This window comes from Balaenoptera physalus (genome assembly GCF_965194825.1).
Source record: "Balaenoptera physalus genome assembly, chromosome: 10".
Classification (NCBI taxonomy): Eukaryota; Metazoa; Chordata; class Mammalia; order Artiodactyla; family Balaenopteridae; genus Balaenoptera; species Balaenoptera physalus.
The window spans coordinates 73784057-73803749 of NC_138889.1; the positions used below are offsets into that span (position 1 = coordinate 73784057).

Sequence of the window (19693 nt, forward strand, 5' to 3'; positions counted from 1 at the left end):
CCCAGGGGGGGAAAAAGCCAACTATTCCGGAGCATGTCAATGTTTCTACTTTTTATAAAGATTTTGATAATAGCTATGTAAGTAAGAAATCTTTTCCAAAAAGTATATTTAGAAAGATGCATTATATCAATAAAAATAATGATAAAATAATTCAAATTTCCATAAACAATGAGATATTTCCAAGTAGCATGCCAATAATCGTTTTGTTTAAATAAGCCAGGTTTAGGAAAGTTTTTTTTTAAATATACATTTTTTTAAGATCAGGAATGAAACAGTGCACATAAGCAAGGTGTGCATATATAAAGGTGGTCAATGTGTTAACACTAGACAGCATTAGTTGTCTATTTCACTACCTACACCATGCCATAAATATGGTTTTATTTTTTGGTCCAAACTGTAAGTAAATTTCTGTCATTAAGTTTCTGAGATGGGTTTAAAAACGGACAATACTGTATGCTAATATAGTTTCAAAGTTATAGAAAATGGGAAATCTCCCACAGGGCTTCCTGGAGAATGTTGTTTCATGACTCAGGGGCAAGGATGAACATTTTCACTTATTACCAGAAGTCTAGGTTTGAATTTTACTTAAAGTGAATGAATATCCAAATCCTAAAATGAGAGTAGCAGTAACTAAATTTCTCAAGAAGTCTAAACTTCCCTAGTGTATGGATTTTTTTTCCCCAGTGCTTCACAGACCCAATCAGGTACCAAAAAGATGAGCATAAACCCTGCACATAGTTCGGACCAGGTGAACCAGTGGGTTTCACTACACTTTCTAAAGTAAATGTGAGGAAAATAATAAAAATTAAAAATAAATAAATTTTATCTGAGTGCTACCTACTACCTTAAATTACTAAATCTTAACAAAAACTGGCAACAATTCAAGTTTTTAAAATCTTTTAAAAGGTAACAAAATTAGAAATCTTCTAAAAGTCTGTCACAACATAAAGCATGGCTGGGAAGGATTAAATCCTCACCCAAAGTTCCTGGACTATGCTATCATGTAATGGCAACAGCTCCATTCCCAGGAATGGTACAAAGTCCACACCAGAATTTTTATGACTCAAAGCGAACTACATAGAACACTTCAGAGTTGATTAGCAACTTCATTGAACTGAAAGCAAGAAAGGCAGAGAGGAGAAATTGTTTGCAAGCAAGAAAGTATTGTTCCCAACAATTATTTACTAAATATCTCAACATGCCTATTATTACTTTTTTAAAAAATTACAACAAACAACTTTATTGGCATCTTTTATTCATAGTGGAATATTATTTTTTAAACTTTTCTAGAAGATAAAACTTGGGGGAATTTAAGTAGGTCTCTAAAATAAGGAGTTCTGATATTCAGGGCCTGAGGGTCCAGTATGATTATTTCTACCTAGTTAGACTAGTAGTTAAAAGCCAAATGCATATAATCCCATTTTGGCTTAAAATATATATCAGTATGAGAATGCATGTAAGTGCACAGGTGCACATGCATGCAAGAGGTCCCACTTAGAATCCTGTCACTTTGGGGATCTTGTAAGAGATACTGTTGGTATCTAGCCCACATTCCCATAACCTACCCTGGAAGTCACCTGTAAATATCTCCCTATTAGGCAAAAAGCTTCTGTCCTCACATGGGACCATTCTTGGTCCAGGAGGCAAGCCTTACCCTTCCCCATGCCCTGGTCTCATCGACTTCACTTCCTGTTCATTCTTGACTAAATTTCTGCCCACATGTATATTACATAACATATTCTCACCCTCTGTGTGAATCTTGTCTTCTTCAGACTCTATGGGAACTCTTCAAAGAATAAACTCCCCAACTGTCCCCTCTTCCACTTACCGTCAAACTCTCACCTGCACTACTGCAACAGTTTTCCTAATAGGTACCCTTGTTTGTGGTGTTATCTCTTGCAATCCATTTGTACACAGCGGCTAATATGATCTTTTAAAAACATAAATCAAATCATGGTAGTCTCTTTCTTAAAATCTTCCAATGGCTTCCTCTTTCACTTGAAGTAAAGTCGAAACATCTCACTGTAGCCTATGATACCCCATAGTATCTGTCATCTGCCTGCCTCCTAGATTTCATCTCATACCGTTCTCTCCCTCACCCATTCCACTGCAGACACTCCATTGTTTCCTATTGCTCAAATACACCAACCAAGAGGTTTCTGCACTTACTATGTATTCTAGCTGGGTGTCTTCCCCCAAATTTTTGCATAGTTGTCTCCCTTTCATTATTCAAATCTCAACTCCAATGTCACCTCTTCAAAAAGACCTTCCCTAGCTTGTTTAAAGTAGTCATTCAATCACATTTTCTTATTTAATTTTCTTTATTGCACTTACCATTGTCTAAAATTGTCTCACTCTGTGAGGGGATCATACCTGTCTTATTCACAAGAAAGTCCCTGTGCTTAGAACTTAGTAGGTGCTACACACTCAAGTAATCGTTCGCAGATAATCATTACACACAATATTATATGCTAGCCACTAAATATTACTACAAAATGTTCTTCATGCTTGTTTACATTAAAAAGAATGATACACTATACATTTTTTGATGAAAAAATTATGTGAATTTATTCCTGTCTAATGAATCAGTTCTAATGGGAGCAAAAATATATTTCAAAGAAGTGCCAAAATTCCTCTACAAAAAAGGTGCTGGTACACTGGTACCATAATGAAAATAGTAGTGGTTGTACATAGCAAACAAGGACAGTGAATTCTTATTTACACTAACTTTTCAGCCTTCAAACGGATCTTACAAATTAACATAGCACACTAAATTTAAAATCGAACATTTTGGTGTCCATAATATAAGTAATGGTAATTAAAATCAGAGTCTAAAATTTTTTTATCTTCAATCAGTCTTGGAATGCTGATCTCTAAAATTTCTGTTCTCTAAGTTTCTATTCTCCTTTGCTTATTCCACAATGAATTTTTTCACTCGTTTGAAACTGTATAGTCTCATATTTTGTTGGAGTGCAACATCAAAATAATTAATCCGAATTTTAACATCTAAAGATTTTTTTTCTAATCCAGAAGTAGGGATTAGCAGAACTTCTCTGCTTTGTCTTTACCCTGTCTTACAGAAAAGCTCCTCTGTGGTGTTGATATTTCAAAGTAAAACCCTTCCTGAACCCAGTATATAAGAAACTTTTAGTGCCTGTTTCTAACTGTTCATGAGTGAGGGCCATCACTGAAAGCAAATTACAATGGAAACTGAGTTAAGCGCTGATAAAATCTCTGTTGTTGTTTTTAGACTTTCTTTTAAATTTTATTTCTCTATGCTGATTTTATGAGGTTCAATTACAGTGCGTAACAAATAGGATCCACTGAAGAGAACTACAAGTTTCACTTAACTTCATAACAATTCTTCCAGATTTAATATTTACTTGAATGTAGAATGAGGCAAAGTGTTTATTAAGTTTTACTCTCATCACAGTCACCCCACTGCAACACATACACTCAATATATGTAGGTTTGCAAGGCTGTCCAGAAATCTAAAATCCTTCTATTGTTTTCCTTTGCTGTAAAGAAAAATTGGTCGGTGATATGATACTTGCAGTATAAGTCATTACAGGTCTGATGTTACACTTGTTATACATTATTGAATCTATCAAATGAAAAGGGAATTTCCAAATGCAGCTGCTATTTCCCAATTGTTAAATCCTTTTATTATACCATATAAATACACAGTTGGGAAATACTATAGAGTGGGAGCTAAAACAAAATATTTTGGCTTCCGGACATTCAGAATACACAAAGGCTCCAGTACAAAGTAATGTCTGATATCAGAAGAGAATGAAAGTTTGAAAACATTTCCAGCAAGTATGGTTTCTTTATATTAATATAACATATTTGTAAATTTAAACTATTTTATACTACCATAAATCTCACTTGTAAATTTGGTAAGCAAATTATTAATATTTATTTTCTGACAAAATTTTAGATCATAAAACTTTGAGAATAACTCACCGAAGCAATTTTGCACTTGCCAATATACCAACTAAATTATACTAAGAAAAGTAAGTAAAGAGTGCTCTAAAGAAGTAGAATTTGAACTGTATTATTTCTGCCTCAACCTGTATTTTCCAGTGTAGTTATTCTGATTTGTCCATGAGTATATTTGGCATAAAAGCTAAACTATATCTTGAACCTAACCCTTCTCTCTAGCCCATCTGCCTCCACACTAATCCAAGCCACCATCATCTCTTACCTGGATTTCTGAAATAGCTTCCCAGCAGGTCTTCCTCCTTTCACTCCATCTTCCCCCATCTATTCATAATACAGTCAGAACTATCTTTCTGAAATGTTCTTAAACCCTTCGATGGCTTTCCATTGCACTTAGTATCAAATCTCACTTCCATAATGTTACCTACAAGGTCTTGTCGGATAACTAGCCCCTACCAATCTCTCCAACCATATCTAATGTTACGTCGCACCCTCGCTCATTACACTTCAGCTACAAGGACTATCTTTCACTTTCTGAAACTCAGCTATATTTTTCTCACCTCAAATACTTCATACATGATGTTCCCTCTGCTATTTTCACTCTTTCTTCTATTTTTTGCCTGGCTAGTTCTTATCATCCTTAGGTCAAAGAGGGCATTCCTATCCATCCATTCTAAATGAGGTTTATTTCATTATGTTCTCACATGGCATTATGTTCTTTTTCTTCTTAACACATATCAAATTTTAATTATATCTTTGTGTGTGTATATTTATTTCTGTTCCCTTTCCTAGATATAAGCTCCATGAAGGCATAATCATGCATGTTTTGTTTACTAGACAACCAGTACCCAGCAGAATGCTGGGCCCAGAGGAGGTGCACCATAATGATTCGTTGAAATAAAGATAGAACATAGCCCTATTATCTTGCCAAAAAGCCAGTGAGAGTGACTGAATATCTATTTTACCCATGCTATATTGGAGTTATAAAATGAACCGCTTAAGTTCAATCAAAAAAACAGACTTTTAGCCTTGCTTTATTATACCTTCTCTCTTCCCCCTGTGCAAGGAAAACAAATCTTCCAGGGGGTCTAACTGCATAATGATGATCCCCTTTCAACCTAAAGTTAGTCTAGAACAGTTAGTCTAGTCTAGTCCAATCCCCTATTTCTAAGCTACTGCTTCAGAGTACTAATTGTGCCTGCAAAATCATCTGAAAAAGAAAAATGTCTACCTCCATAAATTATAAAATTAAGTCTTTGAATTGGTTCTGAAACATTAAGCACAGAGCAAGAATTTTAAAATGCTATTAGAGTAAAGGCATTTTTAAATATTACCTTATTTTTTATTAAGGAATAAAACTTTTCCCCATTTCCCACTTAAAATATTTTTCATTAATTTAGCCAAAAGTTAAGACATGTAAAACAGGGTTTAAAATTCCTAATTTAATAAAATATGTTAAGATTTTGGTCAGTTTTAAATGTTAAAAAATTTAATATTTTTGCTTTAAACTCGATAAATAATGTCACTTATTATGGTGTCTGTTTTGATGGTTACAGGTAGAATTTAACATGGGAAAGCTGGCTAATACACTGCATGGATTGGACATTGTTTTTTCTACCTTTAGGGCAAACTCCTGCAGTTTGATTGAATGATACTCAGGAGCTTTGCATGTCCTTTTGAAGTTAATATATAGGCACATAAGTGAGAAAAGCTTTATTATAAATCAAGAATGACTGTTAAAAATGATAAATACCTGCATTTCCTCACTGAAGATGTATTCACTATATGACCTCATTCACATAGATATGTTTGCTTATTATAATTTTTCAATATTAATACATAGCCACACTTTATTGGATCATACTACCTATTTTGTGGTATTATCAAGGTCACCACCTTAAATACAGAGACTCAGAGAATAAGATAACCAAATCTCCCCCGAAATTAAATTAAATATCTTTTGGCAAGTCAACCTAATAATGGACAAAAACAAAACCACAAACCATTTTCCAATTTTTCCCACTAACTAGTATTAATATATTAATAATATACAAGGTGGTCGTTTTCAGCGCCTGAACACAAATAACTCTAATGATACAGACTTTGAGCTTTCTCTAAAACACTTATTTGTAATGAGCCCATAATAACAGACATACTTGGTGACAGTGGCCAGATTTTAAAAGCTCACCATTCTTTGCTGAGACGACAGAACACTGTCCCAGTCAGCATCCTGTTGAATGGTATTGACAAGTGTTGGTAGCTCCTCAGAGTGAGGTTTGTTGTGCATTATGGGGTGCAGAGGCAGATGGGAGGCCACATGTTGATCACTGCCCTCTTCCTTTTCCCTTGAGGTCAAATCTTGGGTCATTGCTTCCTCTCCATCAGCTGCACAGGCAAATGGAGAGGTGGCTTGCTTGGAAGACATTCTTCTGCAGAATAAGGAAACAGCATGGATTTTTAAAAGGGCTGTCAATGACAAAAGAATAAACCATCCCTTACATGTGACTAATTCAGGAAAAAAGGAAAGTTCTCTAACTTCAGAAATGTTTATGATCTACTCTAAACCACTGAAAAAGAACTATTAGCTTATCTGTTCCACTTTCCCTCTTTGCTTTTAACTCAAGCAAACTTCTTCCCAGTAATTGCTGCACATTTTCTTTCTTACCAATCCACAAATGAAATTTTTATGGAATAAGTTTTCATAATGTATAGTATATGTATGTGTGTATTTTTCCTCCCATTTCTCCCAACTAGATTATTGAGAGTAATTCAGTTGATGGCTAGTGATGAAAAAAAATGAATGAATGAACAGCAAATGAGCCAGTTTGGAGGATGAGTTGAAATTACAAATATCCAAATTTCTCTTATGCTTTACGTAGGAACAAAGGAAGTCTATGTAAGAAAATATAATCAGGAGAGTAAGCAATCTATGATGAAAATCCTAAACAAACTTGGTCCTGACTTCTTAGTTTATACCTTGTATTATGAGTACTAGGCCTAACACTGATTAGTGTCAATCTGATCTTTTTCTAAAGACCTTCAAGCTGTGTCAATTGCTACAAGTAAACTTTTAAGTGACATACTGATTGAGTAGCTGATAATGCTAGATTAGTTTTAAGGCAATTTTGTGACATTTTAATTGAGTATATGAAATAACTATGCATCGATTTTATATTAGAAAGTACATATAAGATTCAAAGCATTTACTATGAAGAGTAAAATGCCTACTATTCATAATATTCTTAAAACTCCAAAAACAATTACTGCACATTCTTCTATGTATCCACAAGTAAACATCAACTACACTCAGCACAGTGAAGACAAGGTCTTCATTCTGTGCTTTCATATACAATCAGAAAATCATGATTATTAAACAGAATTTCAAAACTTTTAGAATATCACTTTATTGAGATGATTTTCTTAGCAAAATGTTTAGAAATAAAATCACCAGAAGTTTATAACTTAAAAGAACAGTCAATTGAGTATATTTTCTAAAACTTTACATTGTTTTTGGTTTATAGTAGTTAGCTCTAAAATTGCTGTGTAACGAAAGGAATAAAATCTCCACCTTAATTGCTCTTTAACATTAATTGATTTCATACTATTTTTAAAAAATGCACAAATCAGTTAACATAGGAAACCACATGAGCATTTTTCAAATTAGCAAATCATTAACTTGCTAGTACTGTTTCTACAGACAAATAAATACTGATTAAAGGGTCTAGAAATCTGAGATTAACAGTTAAATTTACAAATCTGTCACATGCTTTCATGAATATTGCAGTGAAGGAAATATCAAGTGCAAAGAAAAATAATTAAGTTAATTCCAATTTAAACAGTAGTTTTTATGTAGCAGCCCATGTTTCACATAGGATTTAACAGCTAATGCTAAATTTCTCACAATTAATGAGGGGGCTCAGATTTAGTATCCTACAGTGAAAAAAATTAATGTAAGATCAGCTAATCTAATTATGCACAGTTCTAAATAAAAGTATTACAGGCTTTTGAAGTGCTTTGAAACACATTAAAATGCTGATACCTACTTATAATAATCATTCTACAAATAATAAAAATTTAATCTACTAGACTTGATACTAGAAAATAACATGGAGGAAAAAAAGTACAGAAGTATATCTATGTTTTCTTTGAGGAGAAAGAAAAATCTTCTAAAGAGTACTTTATCAAAGAATTAGATAAGTATATCCTTGACTAATTTCTATCAATAATGACAAATGGAGAAATGCATATAAACTTACAGAAAATGATACCAAATGATGTTTCTTATAATACAGGAATCATGTAGAACTTACTTCATTAGCCTCATAAATACTATAGTAAAACCAGGCAAATTATAACTCTTCTGCAAATTTATCAAGAGCTTGCCATTAACAACAAGAGTGTTTTCATAGTTCAGATAATAACAGTACCAATAATGTAATCATTCACATTAAAGACAAAAGAATGAATTTACTGCTGCTTTTTAAAACAGCTAAATACAATTGAAAGTCATAATCCAAAACTCAGAGTGACTTTAGTTCCCCAACAAACGTCCTCTTATTATAAAGTGACTTGGCTCCTTCCAATAGCAATATCTGTGATTGTGGGTTTAGTATAAATTAATCACAACACAAAACCCAAAATGAAAAGTCTCTTAAGAATAATTTCAACTATAAACTGCACCAATGAACAATCGTGCACAATCCTAATTAAACACAACCATGCAGCTGTAAAAATAGACTAAAGCTGTCCAAAGCTATGGGTTGAGTTTAAAGGCTGGTTTGTTAGAGTGTTTTCTTAAGGAAGGCTGGGCCCTCTGTCTTAATCAGCCAATAAATTACTTCCTGCAATTACATTAAATAGAAAATTATTTTCAAATGGGGAGTGTTAATTGAAAATCAAAATTCAGAGGGAAGTTTAGAAATTACACGCTGAATACAATTAGTGAGGAAAGGCTTCACCTCTACTTCATGAACAGTCTTCTGGTGATTCCTCCAGTGACCATTCAGGAAAGCTACCAATTTATAACATCACACACTTTGTCTTTTATTTTGCACCTACAAATACAAATGTGTATCAAGTTTGCAAATAGAAGATAGGCTGCCAAAAAAAAAAGCAATATTAAATGTGACTGTTCATCCTCAGTTCACATCATCATTAAGGGACAAGAAGGGAAAGGTAAGACAATAATACTTAAAAACCAAGGAAGGCATACTCAACTTCAAAATCCCTCCCTTTAGCAAAGGAATTAACATTTTTTTGTTCCAAGAATACTTTTCCATATCATATTTTATTTAATTTCTTGTGTTTCCTTTAGTTCTCAATATGTTGTTAGCAGAAAAAAAGGTGATTCTTTTTCTTTTAGCTAGGTATTGCCCCCCTGTAGACATTTCCTTTTGATAAAATTGTTGGGCTTCTTTCAGGTTTGTTTTTTATTGATGGTTTTGTTGTAGTTTTTTGTTTCAGATGGTGATTTTGTTGCATTTTTAAAAGGAAAATGTGCACAAATTCTTTTTAATGCAATTTTAAATGTCTTGGATTTACTGAGTATTAGATTCAATTTACTGATTATTTTTTGCACAATTATTTGTTATAGAATCCTTCAATTTACTGATTACATCCTCATTCATTTCACTCCTTTACTTTAGCTTTCCCTTTTACTAGACCAACTAAACTGTATTCTAGAAGTTGCAAAGATACTTGACTTTTGGTAATACCTTTACTATAGTCATTGCACCATGGTTACTCTCCTATAGAAACTCATAAATCAAATATACACTTGCTTTAATGATTTAAAATCTCACATGGGATGCTTACTTTTATTTTTAATCCTCATGTTAGTAATTTTTCATTACAAAAACTTTCACTCCCAGTGTATTAGAACAGTATCTTACTTTAGCTGCTGCCATATACAACTAATAAGCAAAAGAATTCAAATCCTTGTGAAAACGGTCAATTTCTATGTGACTTAACTTTGTTTTATTTTTGCACTATTATAACTTAAAAATCATTCAAATGAATTGTTTTTTTAATTTGTATTAAAAAAAATATCTCCCTAGTTATACCCCTTGAAAACAGGGGTTTATAATGGAAGTGCTGACACAACCCTAACTAAAGCAGCGCAAATGTTGCCGCTATAATACACAAAATCAAGTTCTATTATTCTAAACTATCCTCGCTCATGGGATTTTTCTTTACTGTGCTCCCAGCCAAACTGCTGAAGCATGAAAAATTTAAATGCAATCAAATGCGCCCAATTCTACTTTACTAGAACAAGTGTCTACAGTGGTACAATCTTAAAAGGAGATGCAACAGATTTGTTTGGTGTTTTTTTTAACTGTTTATTTATAATACAGTGCATTGGAGATAAAATAAAAGAGGAAATTACACTCACATGGTACCAGTGTATTGACTACACAGAGTACATTATAATCAGAGAGAAAAACTACATTGTCAACTTATCACATTGGTTAAACAAGATGGTTTTCTGGGGCATAGCTATTATCAAGTAAAACCTCCAAAGAGAATAACATATCTTTGGACACATAAAACTAAATTCCCATCATGTGTTCCCGAGTTTGAAATGTCTCTGCCCAGCAGATCAAGTGAATTCCCAGGATGCCAGCCATTGGGAAGAACTTCAGGGCTTAGGACTTTTGAAAATGAGATTGTAGGAGATAAAAGCTCCAGTAAGTGATAAAGTTTTCTAGGAAGCCAGTAGTAGTACCTCTAGGAAGATTATAATTATTTTACTCCAAAACCCCAGTATAAAATCTGAATGTTTAGACCATTACCAATCTACTCAGACAGTAAATTTCCTTTATGTTCTTTAACAAGAAATCAAGATTAGCTGGCCCAAGACTTGACAAAATGATGAGGACTGGATATCTACACATTAAGTCCTCTATCTCAGAAAAACCTTATTTTCTAGAACTTTAAATCTTTCTTATTTGATGGTGCTATTTAAAAAAGAAAAAACAGTTATTTTTATGTCTAAAAGTTAGGATTTTTTAAAACAACTTTCTCATAAGGCATAGTCACTTGAAATTACTTTTTTTTTTTCTTTACCATTGCTTGGAAAGAATTCACCTCAAAACTATCATTTGGGACTGACATGATTATCCAAAGGAGCCACTGAATTTATTACAACAATATTTTTAACCTGTTTTTTTAAAATGTTTTCATTACTTCTGAGATTATTATCAAATGGCATTCACTTTTTAGGTGTGCTACATTTACTCAAAAGAAGCCCTGTTTTTAACACAAAGCAACATTTTAATAGTTGGTTTACTTAAAGAAAAAATTAAAATTTCAGGCCAACATTCACATTTCTTTTTGCAACTCAGCCCCAGGCTACCAAGGTAGACTTATTTCAGTCAGGTAGTTCACTGTTAATTTAATGCTGCAATTGATCTGATACTGAGAAATAAACAAATAATTTTCCAAAAATATAACACAGTGCCTCTCATTTTAAGGAGCATGAGTAACAGATATGTTCAGCTGCCAAAATGCACAATACCCAGGAACCCCTACAAAGGATGCCAGGCCAGGCCACCCAGCCTAGGGCAAAGAATGATTTAAAAACCCTCTTCCTGTACCTCTAATTCCCACGTTGAAGTATTGGGGGGAGGGTGGACAGGCCAGGGGAGGGACCCTTATTTCAGACATTAAAATGAAGATAACCCTTTTAAAACTTTTCCCGCTTCATTCAGGTAAAGCCTGAGGGTTGTTATTGATCCTTGTACTGTTTTATCCAGCGCTACCGCCTGTCCCTCACTCCACCTCCAATCTTCCCTAGGCTTCTGCCAGGTTTTTCTCTCTCTTCCAACTCTTTAATAAGCAAATGAGAAAATTCCATGAAAAAGAAGCTTATAAGCTTTCAGAGTTACCTTGCAGAGTTATAAACCTATCTTTTAAAGTCTGTAGTGGCTCTTTCAGAGCATATATGGTAACATATACAGACAATATCTGTTAGAAGAAAACTCACTGATTTGAGTTAGTTGTCAAATCAATAGTGATGAGGCAAATGAAATACGCTGAAGCCCTTGAAGTATGTCTAAGAAAGGGCTTAAATTAATGGATTTTGACTTATTTAAGGCTTCTAAGTTTTCACACCAAAGCTCCAAAACTGTATTCAAAGGCCTTCTGAGGTTCTTACAAAACAGGGACTACCTGGAACAGATTCTTCTCAAGTCATCAAAGTTTGTGTTTCTAGAGTTTATATTTAGCTGACAATATTGCTGTCACTTTATATAGCTTAAGACTGTTCTTTGGACTAGAGCTCATATGTCTTGGAATGCTTTGACTCATGAATTGTTTCTCCTGATAATGTTACATCACGTAACCATCTCTGTCTAATTGGTTAGTATCTGCTGGAGGAGGCAGGCAACCAGCCTAATGACTAGCCTGCCTGACTGACTGCCTATGGAAAACCTATAATTATTACATGTGTCTCTGAGTATCCAGTTTCTTCCTGGGATCAAAACAACTTGCCTTCATGTAACCTCTATCTATACTTTTTGCTTGATAGAAACAATATTGAATTTTTCTCAAAGCTTATCTACCAGTAACTTGTTGAGATCTTTGCTTTGGAAAGCCAGGCCCAGAATATATAAATAAAATCAGTCACCTAACAATAAGAGCAAAACCAAACAATGGCTACTATAAATACACACTAACTAAGAGGATTTTAATCAAGCACAATGACTTTATAACGCAAATGAAAGACTTCTATGTGGCTTGAGTGAAAGAAAGCTGTCTAAAATAATAGCAGAATGAATTTATTGATATACATTCACTTTGAATCTCCTCTTCACATGAAATGAGAACCATAATATTTAAAGTGAATACCAAACATGTCTTTGTCAGCTTAAAACCAATCCACAAATATGGAAGCCCAATATGGATATCTTATCCAATTACCAATAAATATTATAAACCAGAACAATAACTTCTCAGAGAGAAAGTGTAGGTTGGAAGCTGTCACTATACTTTTCCATTCTCACCTCTATTTTCACTTTTTAATATTGCCAGAAAAAAGAGAAAAATGAAAATTTGTACTATATGGATAGTTTCAAAAAATGAAAGCTCACACATAGTGCCAGTGAACAAAATTATATATATAAAGAAGCTAATCTCTGAGGTTCTCCTTTAGCTAAAGCAAGCCAGCAATTTCTCTCTTTCATGTAATGAAATAAGCTATAAATTTCAGGTTCTTATCAAATAAGAGGAGGAGGACCAGGAAGAAGAGGAATGGGGAGGGGAACAGGAGAGGGTGGGGAAGGAGAGGAGAAGGGGGAGGGACGAAGGGGAAAGGGAAGAGAGAAACAACCATGGCTTTGCAGTTCATTTTCAGTTTGTCTACTTAATGAAAACCTCATTGTACAACCCTGAAAACCATTTCCAGCAGGCAAAGTATTTCTGATTCAGCAGAGGTTACACAAGCATCAAAGCAGTTAAATATAGGTGCCAAGCCACATTGCCAGGAGCTCTTAGTACTGTGAGTTAGTGTTACCTGACAGCTTAGTGAATATAAAATTACTTGTTTCTCCAAATGAAGACAATCAAACTGTCACCTTCCATTGTAATAATACACAACTAGTGATCAGCAAAGTGCAAACATAATTACCACGAAGAAAACAAAAAATCAAATCTAAATCTCTCTACAGAGTAAACACATCTATCTGGCTTCCCCCAAAAAGGAGTGCATTTCAATGCTGAATGCTGTGATGCAATCTTTGTTATTTAACAAGACGTATTAGTCTTACAGTAAATTAAAATGGAAAACAACAAGAAAGACCAATTAACAAAAAGTGAATACAAATACCAATAAGAGTGCTACAACTTTCCAGAGTATAAGGCCTACAAATTGTATCACTGCCATTTGACCTGATAATGTTAAGTGTATGTCAGCAGCACCACCATTATAAAAACTACGCTTTCAGAGACTTCTTTCTAGCCTAGAAACCTTTCAGCAGGTCAAAAAAGACAGGTATTATCCAAGCTCAATAGCTTTTGTCTTAACTTTTCCTTAAAAGAAAAAAGTTATGCCTTATTGTCTTCTAAAATGACCTGTATTTTTGAGGTTGAAAATTCACCTCACAAAATTGATTTATTATCTCTATCCAAGTTTAGAAAAATAACCAAGCATAGGGTACATGTCCACAACTTTTATTACTGAGACACTCAGCATCTGGAATTCCTATCCAAATGTGGTGGCCAGATTGGGCCACTATGAAAGTGATTTCAGTAACCCATAGCTGGGTTAGTATTAAAGCCCTGAAAATTTGACATGTTTTTCCCATACCCTGAAGATTTCTAGGTAATCTATATAAATATAGATGTTGCTCCAATCAAACTGCTTTCTTAAAAGCTCTCTTACTAAAGTGATTTTATATCTATTTAACTCAAAATTTAAAACACTCAGATTTACATCATTCCTTCCAATATGGCAAAAACTATCTTTCCCATTTCAAAACACTCCTAACATAGGGGTTTTCTTCTTTCACCAATAATGTCTTCCTTTTCATTAAAATATGCTTAACATTGCTAATTATTAGAAAAATGCATATCAAAACTACAACGAGGTATCACCTCACACTGGTCAGAATGGTCATCATCAAAACGTCTACAAATAATAAATGCTGGAGAGGGTGTGGAGAAAAGGGAACCCTCCTACGCTATTGGTAGAAATGTAAATTGGTGCAGCCACTATGGAGAACAGGATGGAGGTTCCTTAAAAAAGTAAAAATAGGGCTTCCCTGGTGGCGCAGTGGTTGAGAATCTGCCTGCCATTGCAGGGGACACAGGTTCGAGCCCTGGTCTGGGAAGATCCCACATGCCGCGGAACAACTAGGCCCGTGAGGCACAATTACTGAGCCTGCGCGTCTGGAGCCTGTGCTCCTCAACAAGAAAGGCCATGATAATGAGAGGCCCCCGCACCGCGATGAAGAGTGGCCCCCACTTGCCGCAACTAGAGAAAGCCCTCGCACAGAAACGAAGACCCAACACAGCCATAAATAAATAAATAAATAAATAAATAAACTCAAAGTTTAAAAAAAAAAAAATAGAGCTACCATACGATGCAGCAATCCCACTCCTGGGTATATATCCAGAAAAGACAAAGACTCTAATTCAAAAAGATACATGCACCACAATGTTCATTGCAGCACTATTTATAATAGCCAAGACACGAAAGCAACCTAAATGTCCATCAACAGATGAATGGCTAAAGAAGATGTGGTACATATATACAATGGAATATTACTCAGCCATAAAAAAGAATGAAATAATGCCATTTGCAGCAACATGGATGGACTTGGAGATTATCATACTAAGTGAAGTTAAGTCAGACAGAGAAAGACAAATAGCATATAATATCACTTATATGTCAAATCTAAAAAAATGATATAAATGAACTTATTTACAAAGCAGAAATATATATTTCAATAAAAAAATTTAAAAAATAATGTCCCCCTTTTTATCAGAAAAGTATATCTTACAGATAATGCCTGATATTCCATTTTTACCTGATATCTCTATTCTAAATGATTTCATTTATAATCCTCTAACTCAAAAACGGATCAGTTGAACGAGAAGGGGTAGCACAGCAAAGAGTGAAAGTGCAGTGAATTAGGGACCATCAACAACATAAGATTCCCTGAGCTTGAATCTCAGCATTTAAATTCAGACATCTGCAATCAGATAGATCATTCCTTTGAAGGATGCTTTCTCATCCTTTATAAACCTGAAGTGGCCAGTCAATCTTACATTGCATTCCTATTCCACCATTCCTCCATTTTATTAGGAAAGAGTGGAGGAAAGGGTGAGATGAAGGTACTGGGTTGACTTTGTGGCAAAATCAAAAGCAGAATAAGGACAGGAGAAACAAGAGAAGGGGAAAGTCTAAAGTCTAGTGCAAGTTTTATTGTGATTTGAAATAAATTTCATATCACTAAGAGAAGTCTGCATGTGAGGAATAAGATAGTTTTAAACGAAAGATCTTTTTCCTTCACCTTGCCGAAAAAGTTTTTTCCCCGAAGGACCTTACTTATAAGCTTAACACAATAAAAACCTCCCTACAAGGGGGGGGGGGGTGGGGGTGGGGGGTGGCAATCAGTATTTTTTTAACTTCAATGATGAGTAATTTAATATGTTCCTAAAATTATGATCCTACAGAATATTCCTTACAATACAGTAATAATAAAAAGTGTCCACAAAAAGAGAAAAGGAAACCTATTGTCAGAAAATGTCTTCCAGACCCAGGGAGATAAATGCTTGTGTAAATATTATCAAAAGCTTATAGCAAGTGGAAGAACAACAGAAACCATTGATAGATTTTGGGTTTTTTTTTTTTTAAGTTTATTCTATATGTTCCATGAAGATAGGGATTATGTCTGTCTTGTTCATTACTGGGTCCTCAGTGAGCAGCATAGTGTACAACACATCGTAGATAATTGATAATGTTGGGGAAAAAAGAGTGAGGAAAAATTAGGGAGGGAGAGATGAGCAAATAGCTTATTTTTTTAAATTAAGGTGAATAGATAATCATAGAAAATGCCACTCACATGTTAATGCTGCCAACCTAAACATTATTCTTTCTCTATATTCTTTTTACCAAAATCTCATTCCTTAACATCTAAATCATTATTTTTATATCTAGATCCCCAACAATGAGCTCTCTTTCACTTCCCTGAAATACGACAGTCCTCAAATGACTGCTAGAAAAGTACATCAAGATTATACCAAGATGTACTTTGCTATGTCATACTCAACAAAACAAAATTGGATTCATCATTTTCCTCAACACCCTCCCTCATCCATTCACACCCAGAGGAGCATCATGCTCAGCATGATCCAAGTTCAAAACATGAACACTATATATCCATCTCCTCTTTTTTATCCTTGCTCCTCATTGCCAGCCTGTCATTAAGCTCCATCAACACTTTCTTAATAATGTTTTCACGCTCACACCTTCTTACCACACTCATAATCACCTTAGTACAGGGCTTTATTACACTTCATACCTAGACTCTTGCAACAGACTGTAAACTGATTTCCCTAATTTCAGTATCTCCAACTCCAAATCAATCTTACTGCCACTCCTACTATCAGGCCACTCTCTTGCTCGAGAAAAATCAGTGGCTCTCCCCTGATGACAGAAAAAGTCCAAACTCCTAACTATGGCATTCAAGGCCCTCCATCCAGATCCAATCAATCTTTCTAAACTTATCTTCTAGTAGTCTACACTTTAACCTTCTACTCTACTAGACTGATACACTTGGACTTCACTTATTGCTGCCTCCCAGACTTTGCCTGTCTCTCCCTATTTCCCTCACCTTCCTTTCTTATCACTAGGAAACCAACTGAGCCTATTCCAGGTAACTAGATCCACCCTTCTAATCACTTGTAATAAGTGCTCTGAAATTTTATTTTTTATATAACTTATTCAACACAATGCATACTATCTTACACAATCTTTTTTAAATATACGCTATAATTATATGTTTATATGTAATCCCAACCAGATTATAAACTTTTCAAGGGCAAGAACAAAATACTAGGTTTCTCTGTATTCCCACAGCACCTAGTACAATATTTTGCACAAAGAAAACACTCAAATAAATATTTGCCTAATTACTTAAATTTTATTAAATGAATAGGCAGAAATAAAATTAGGATATTACACTTAACCAGAGGATTTAAAGTAAAACTTCTAGATCTCTGTGCATAACTTGGTTTTTCAGGGCTGTCTCCTCTTCCCCCACCCTCTGGCCAATTAAATTCATTTCATACTTTAAATGTTTTACATATTCTATGGCAAAAAACAAAAACAACAAATCATCAATCTATGTTGTTAGAAACATTCAAAAGATGGATAGATGGACAGACAGACGAACAGCTATGGATGGATGGATAGATGTTGGAGAGACAGTTGAAAAGATACAGAAATAGTATTTGCTAGACGTTTAGGAAGTACCAATCCCTATGCTGAGCACTGCTACATGTATTATCTCACTTAGTTCTCAAAACAAATATAGGAGTTAGATAATGTACATTATCCCTCTTTTACAGAAAAGGAAACCAAGGCACAAAATTTTTTATTTAAAGAAAAATATTAAGACTTGCCTAAGGTCATATCTAATAAATAAAGAAGGCAGAATTTGAACTCAGATGGTCTAAGTCCAGGGCAGATGCTATTACAATTAAAGGTAGCTGATAGTAAATCTAAATTAAATGAATTAACTATTTTCAACTATCAATTGAATTTTTCTTTATTAGTTCATATACTTCCTATAGAATTTTATTTTTAATATTCTGGTTAGATATACTAGATACTCATTTAATCCAAGTGTCAAGGAATTTTCTGTCTTTATTTTTCCCTTTTTCCTTCCTTTCTACTTCTAGGATTTGAGGTATTTAATTACTGGTTAACAACTATAAAAGGAGAGGGGGAAGCAGAAAGGAGAACAGGTGACCTTCTAACCAATCCATTTGACTCTCTGACAGTTTGACAACGAAACTGGTTACAGAAGTAGTTAAATCTATTGGCACACAAGTCTTAAAGGTTCACTGTAGTTTTCATACAGTAAATTTTTTGGTCATTAACTATCCATGCTTGCCCTGGCATGCTTTTTCTGGGTAGCCTAGATGATCAGCAGCTAACTATATTCTTATACAGACAATCGTGACATAAAATAAGGATGTCACTTCCCATTCATTTCAAGGTCCAGAGAAGTATGAGATCCAATTTCTACCTTACAGCTCTTACCAGAAAAGCCATACCAGAAGCATCATATACAACCGGAGCTGTTTCACTACAAAAGTAGGTGTTGAGGACAGCCTTGAGGGAAAATGAGATGAAGTACTTGAGCAGTATATATTTAACACACCACCCATCTAGAATTCATTTCAGGGAATGCAGAGTTAATTTAAATATACTCTTAAAATCTGACAACTGTATAACATTACATACACCCTAACTTCTGGGGGAAAAAACAGAAAAAGCTCATACCCAAGGGCACTCATTTTTATAAATAGTAATTCTCTGTGAAAGTTGAAGAAAGGTTTTCACTACCAACTGAAATTTCCACATTTTTTATATACACCAAACAGTCTAGATTCACAAATAAAGTGCTGCTATCTTGTATTTTTCCCTCATTACCTCCACCACCCCTCCGCATTCCTTACAGCTATTTGCTTGAAGTTTCTCACTTGCATTTGCTGGTAACATATTATCATAAACGGCTCCAGGAGATGAGAATCCAATTGTTTCCATGAATCATTGCACAGAATTGTTTGAGTTATCATTATAGAAGACAAGTATGACTACCCACTGTCTTGCACACCAAGGGATTCTTTACTAAGTACCTATATGCACACCTATCAAGCCACAGAAGTTCTAGTTTTCCCAAGCTTAGTTATGGTGGAAAAAATCCACATTATTTATCCAGCTTTGTTTTTTCTTCTCATATAAGCACTGCCTCACAATTTCCCAAAATAGAAACACTTTTACATGCCTCATCTATTAATTTTTTAATTTCTTCAAAAGTAAGTCTTGTATTTGCATCCATGGTGCCTAGAACTGGAAAACTGCTACCAGTCTTAACATAATCTACTGTCAGAAGGAAAAGTGTGGATTCGTAAAAAGGTTTAGAGGAGGGATTTAAATCCCAGACCTCTCATTTACTAGATCTGTACACTTGACAAGTTACTTAACTCTCTGAGAGTCCCTGTCCCCATATGTAAAATTAGA

At 34.4% G+C, this 19693-nt stretch overlaps 1 protein-coding gene across 19 annotated transcripts in view; it reads right to left on the minus strand.

Moving 5' to 3' along the window:
• SOX6 (SRY-box transcription factor 6) overlaps positions 1–19693 on the minus strand; it is a 627969-nt gene that overhangs the window by 381983 nt on the left and 226293 nt on the right. For all 19 annotated transcript variants that reach the window (XM_082476530.1, XM_082476545.1, XM_082476542.1 and 16 more), the window contains one exon: positions 6131–6371. In XM_082476530.1, the coding sequence (XP_082332656.1) occupies positions 6131–6367 (237 nt within the window). In that variant the 5' untranslated portion in view covers positions 6368–6371. The remainder of the gene's footprint in view (positions 1–6130; positions 6372–19693) is intronic.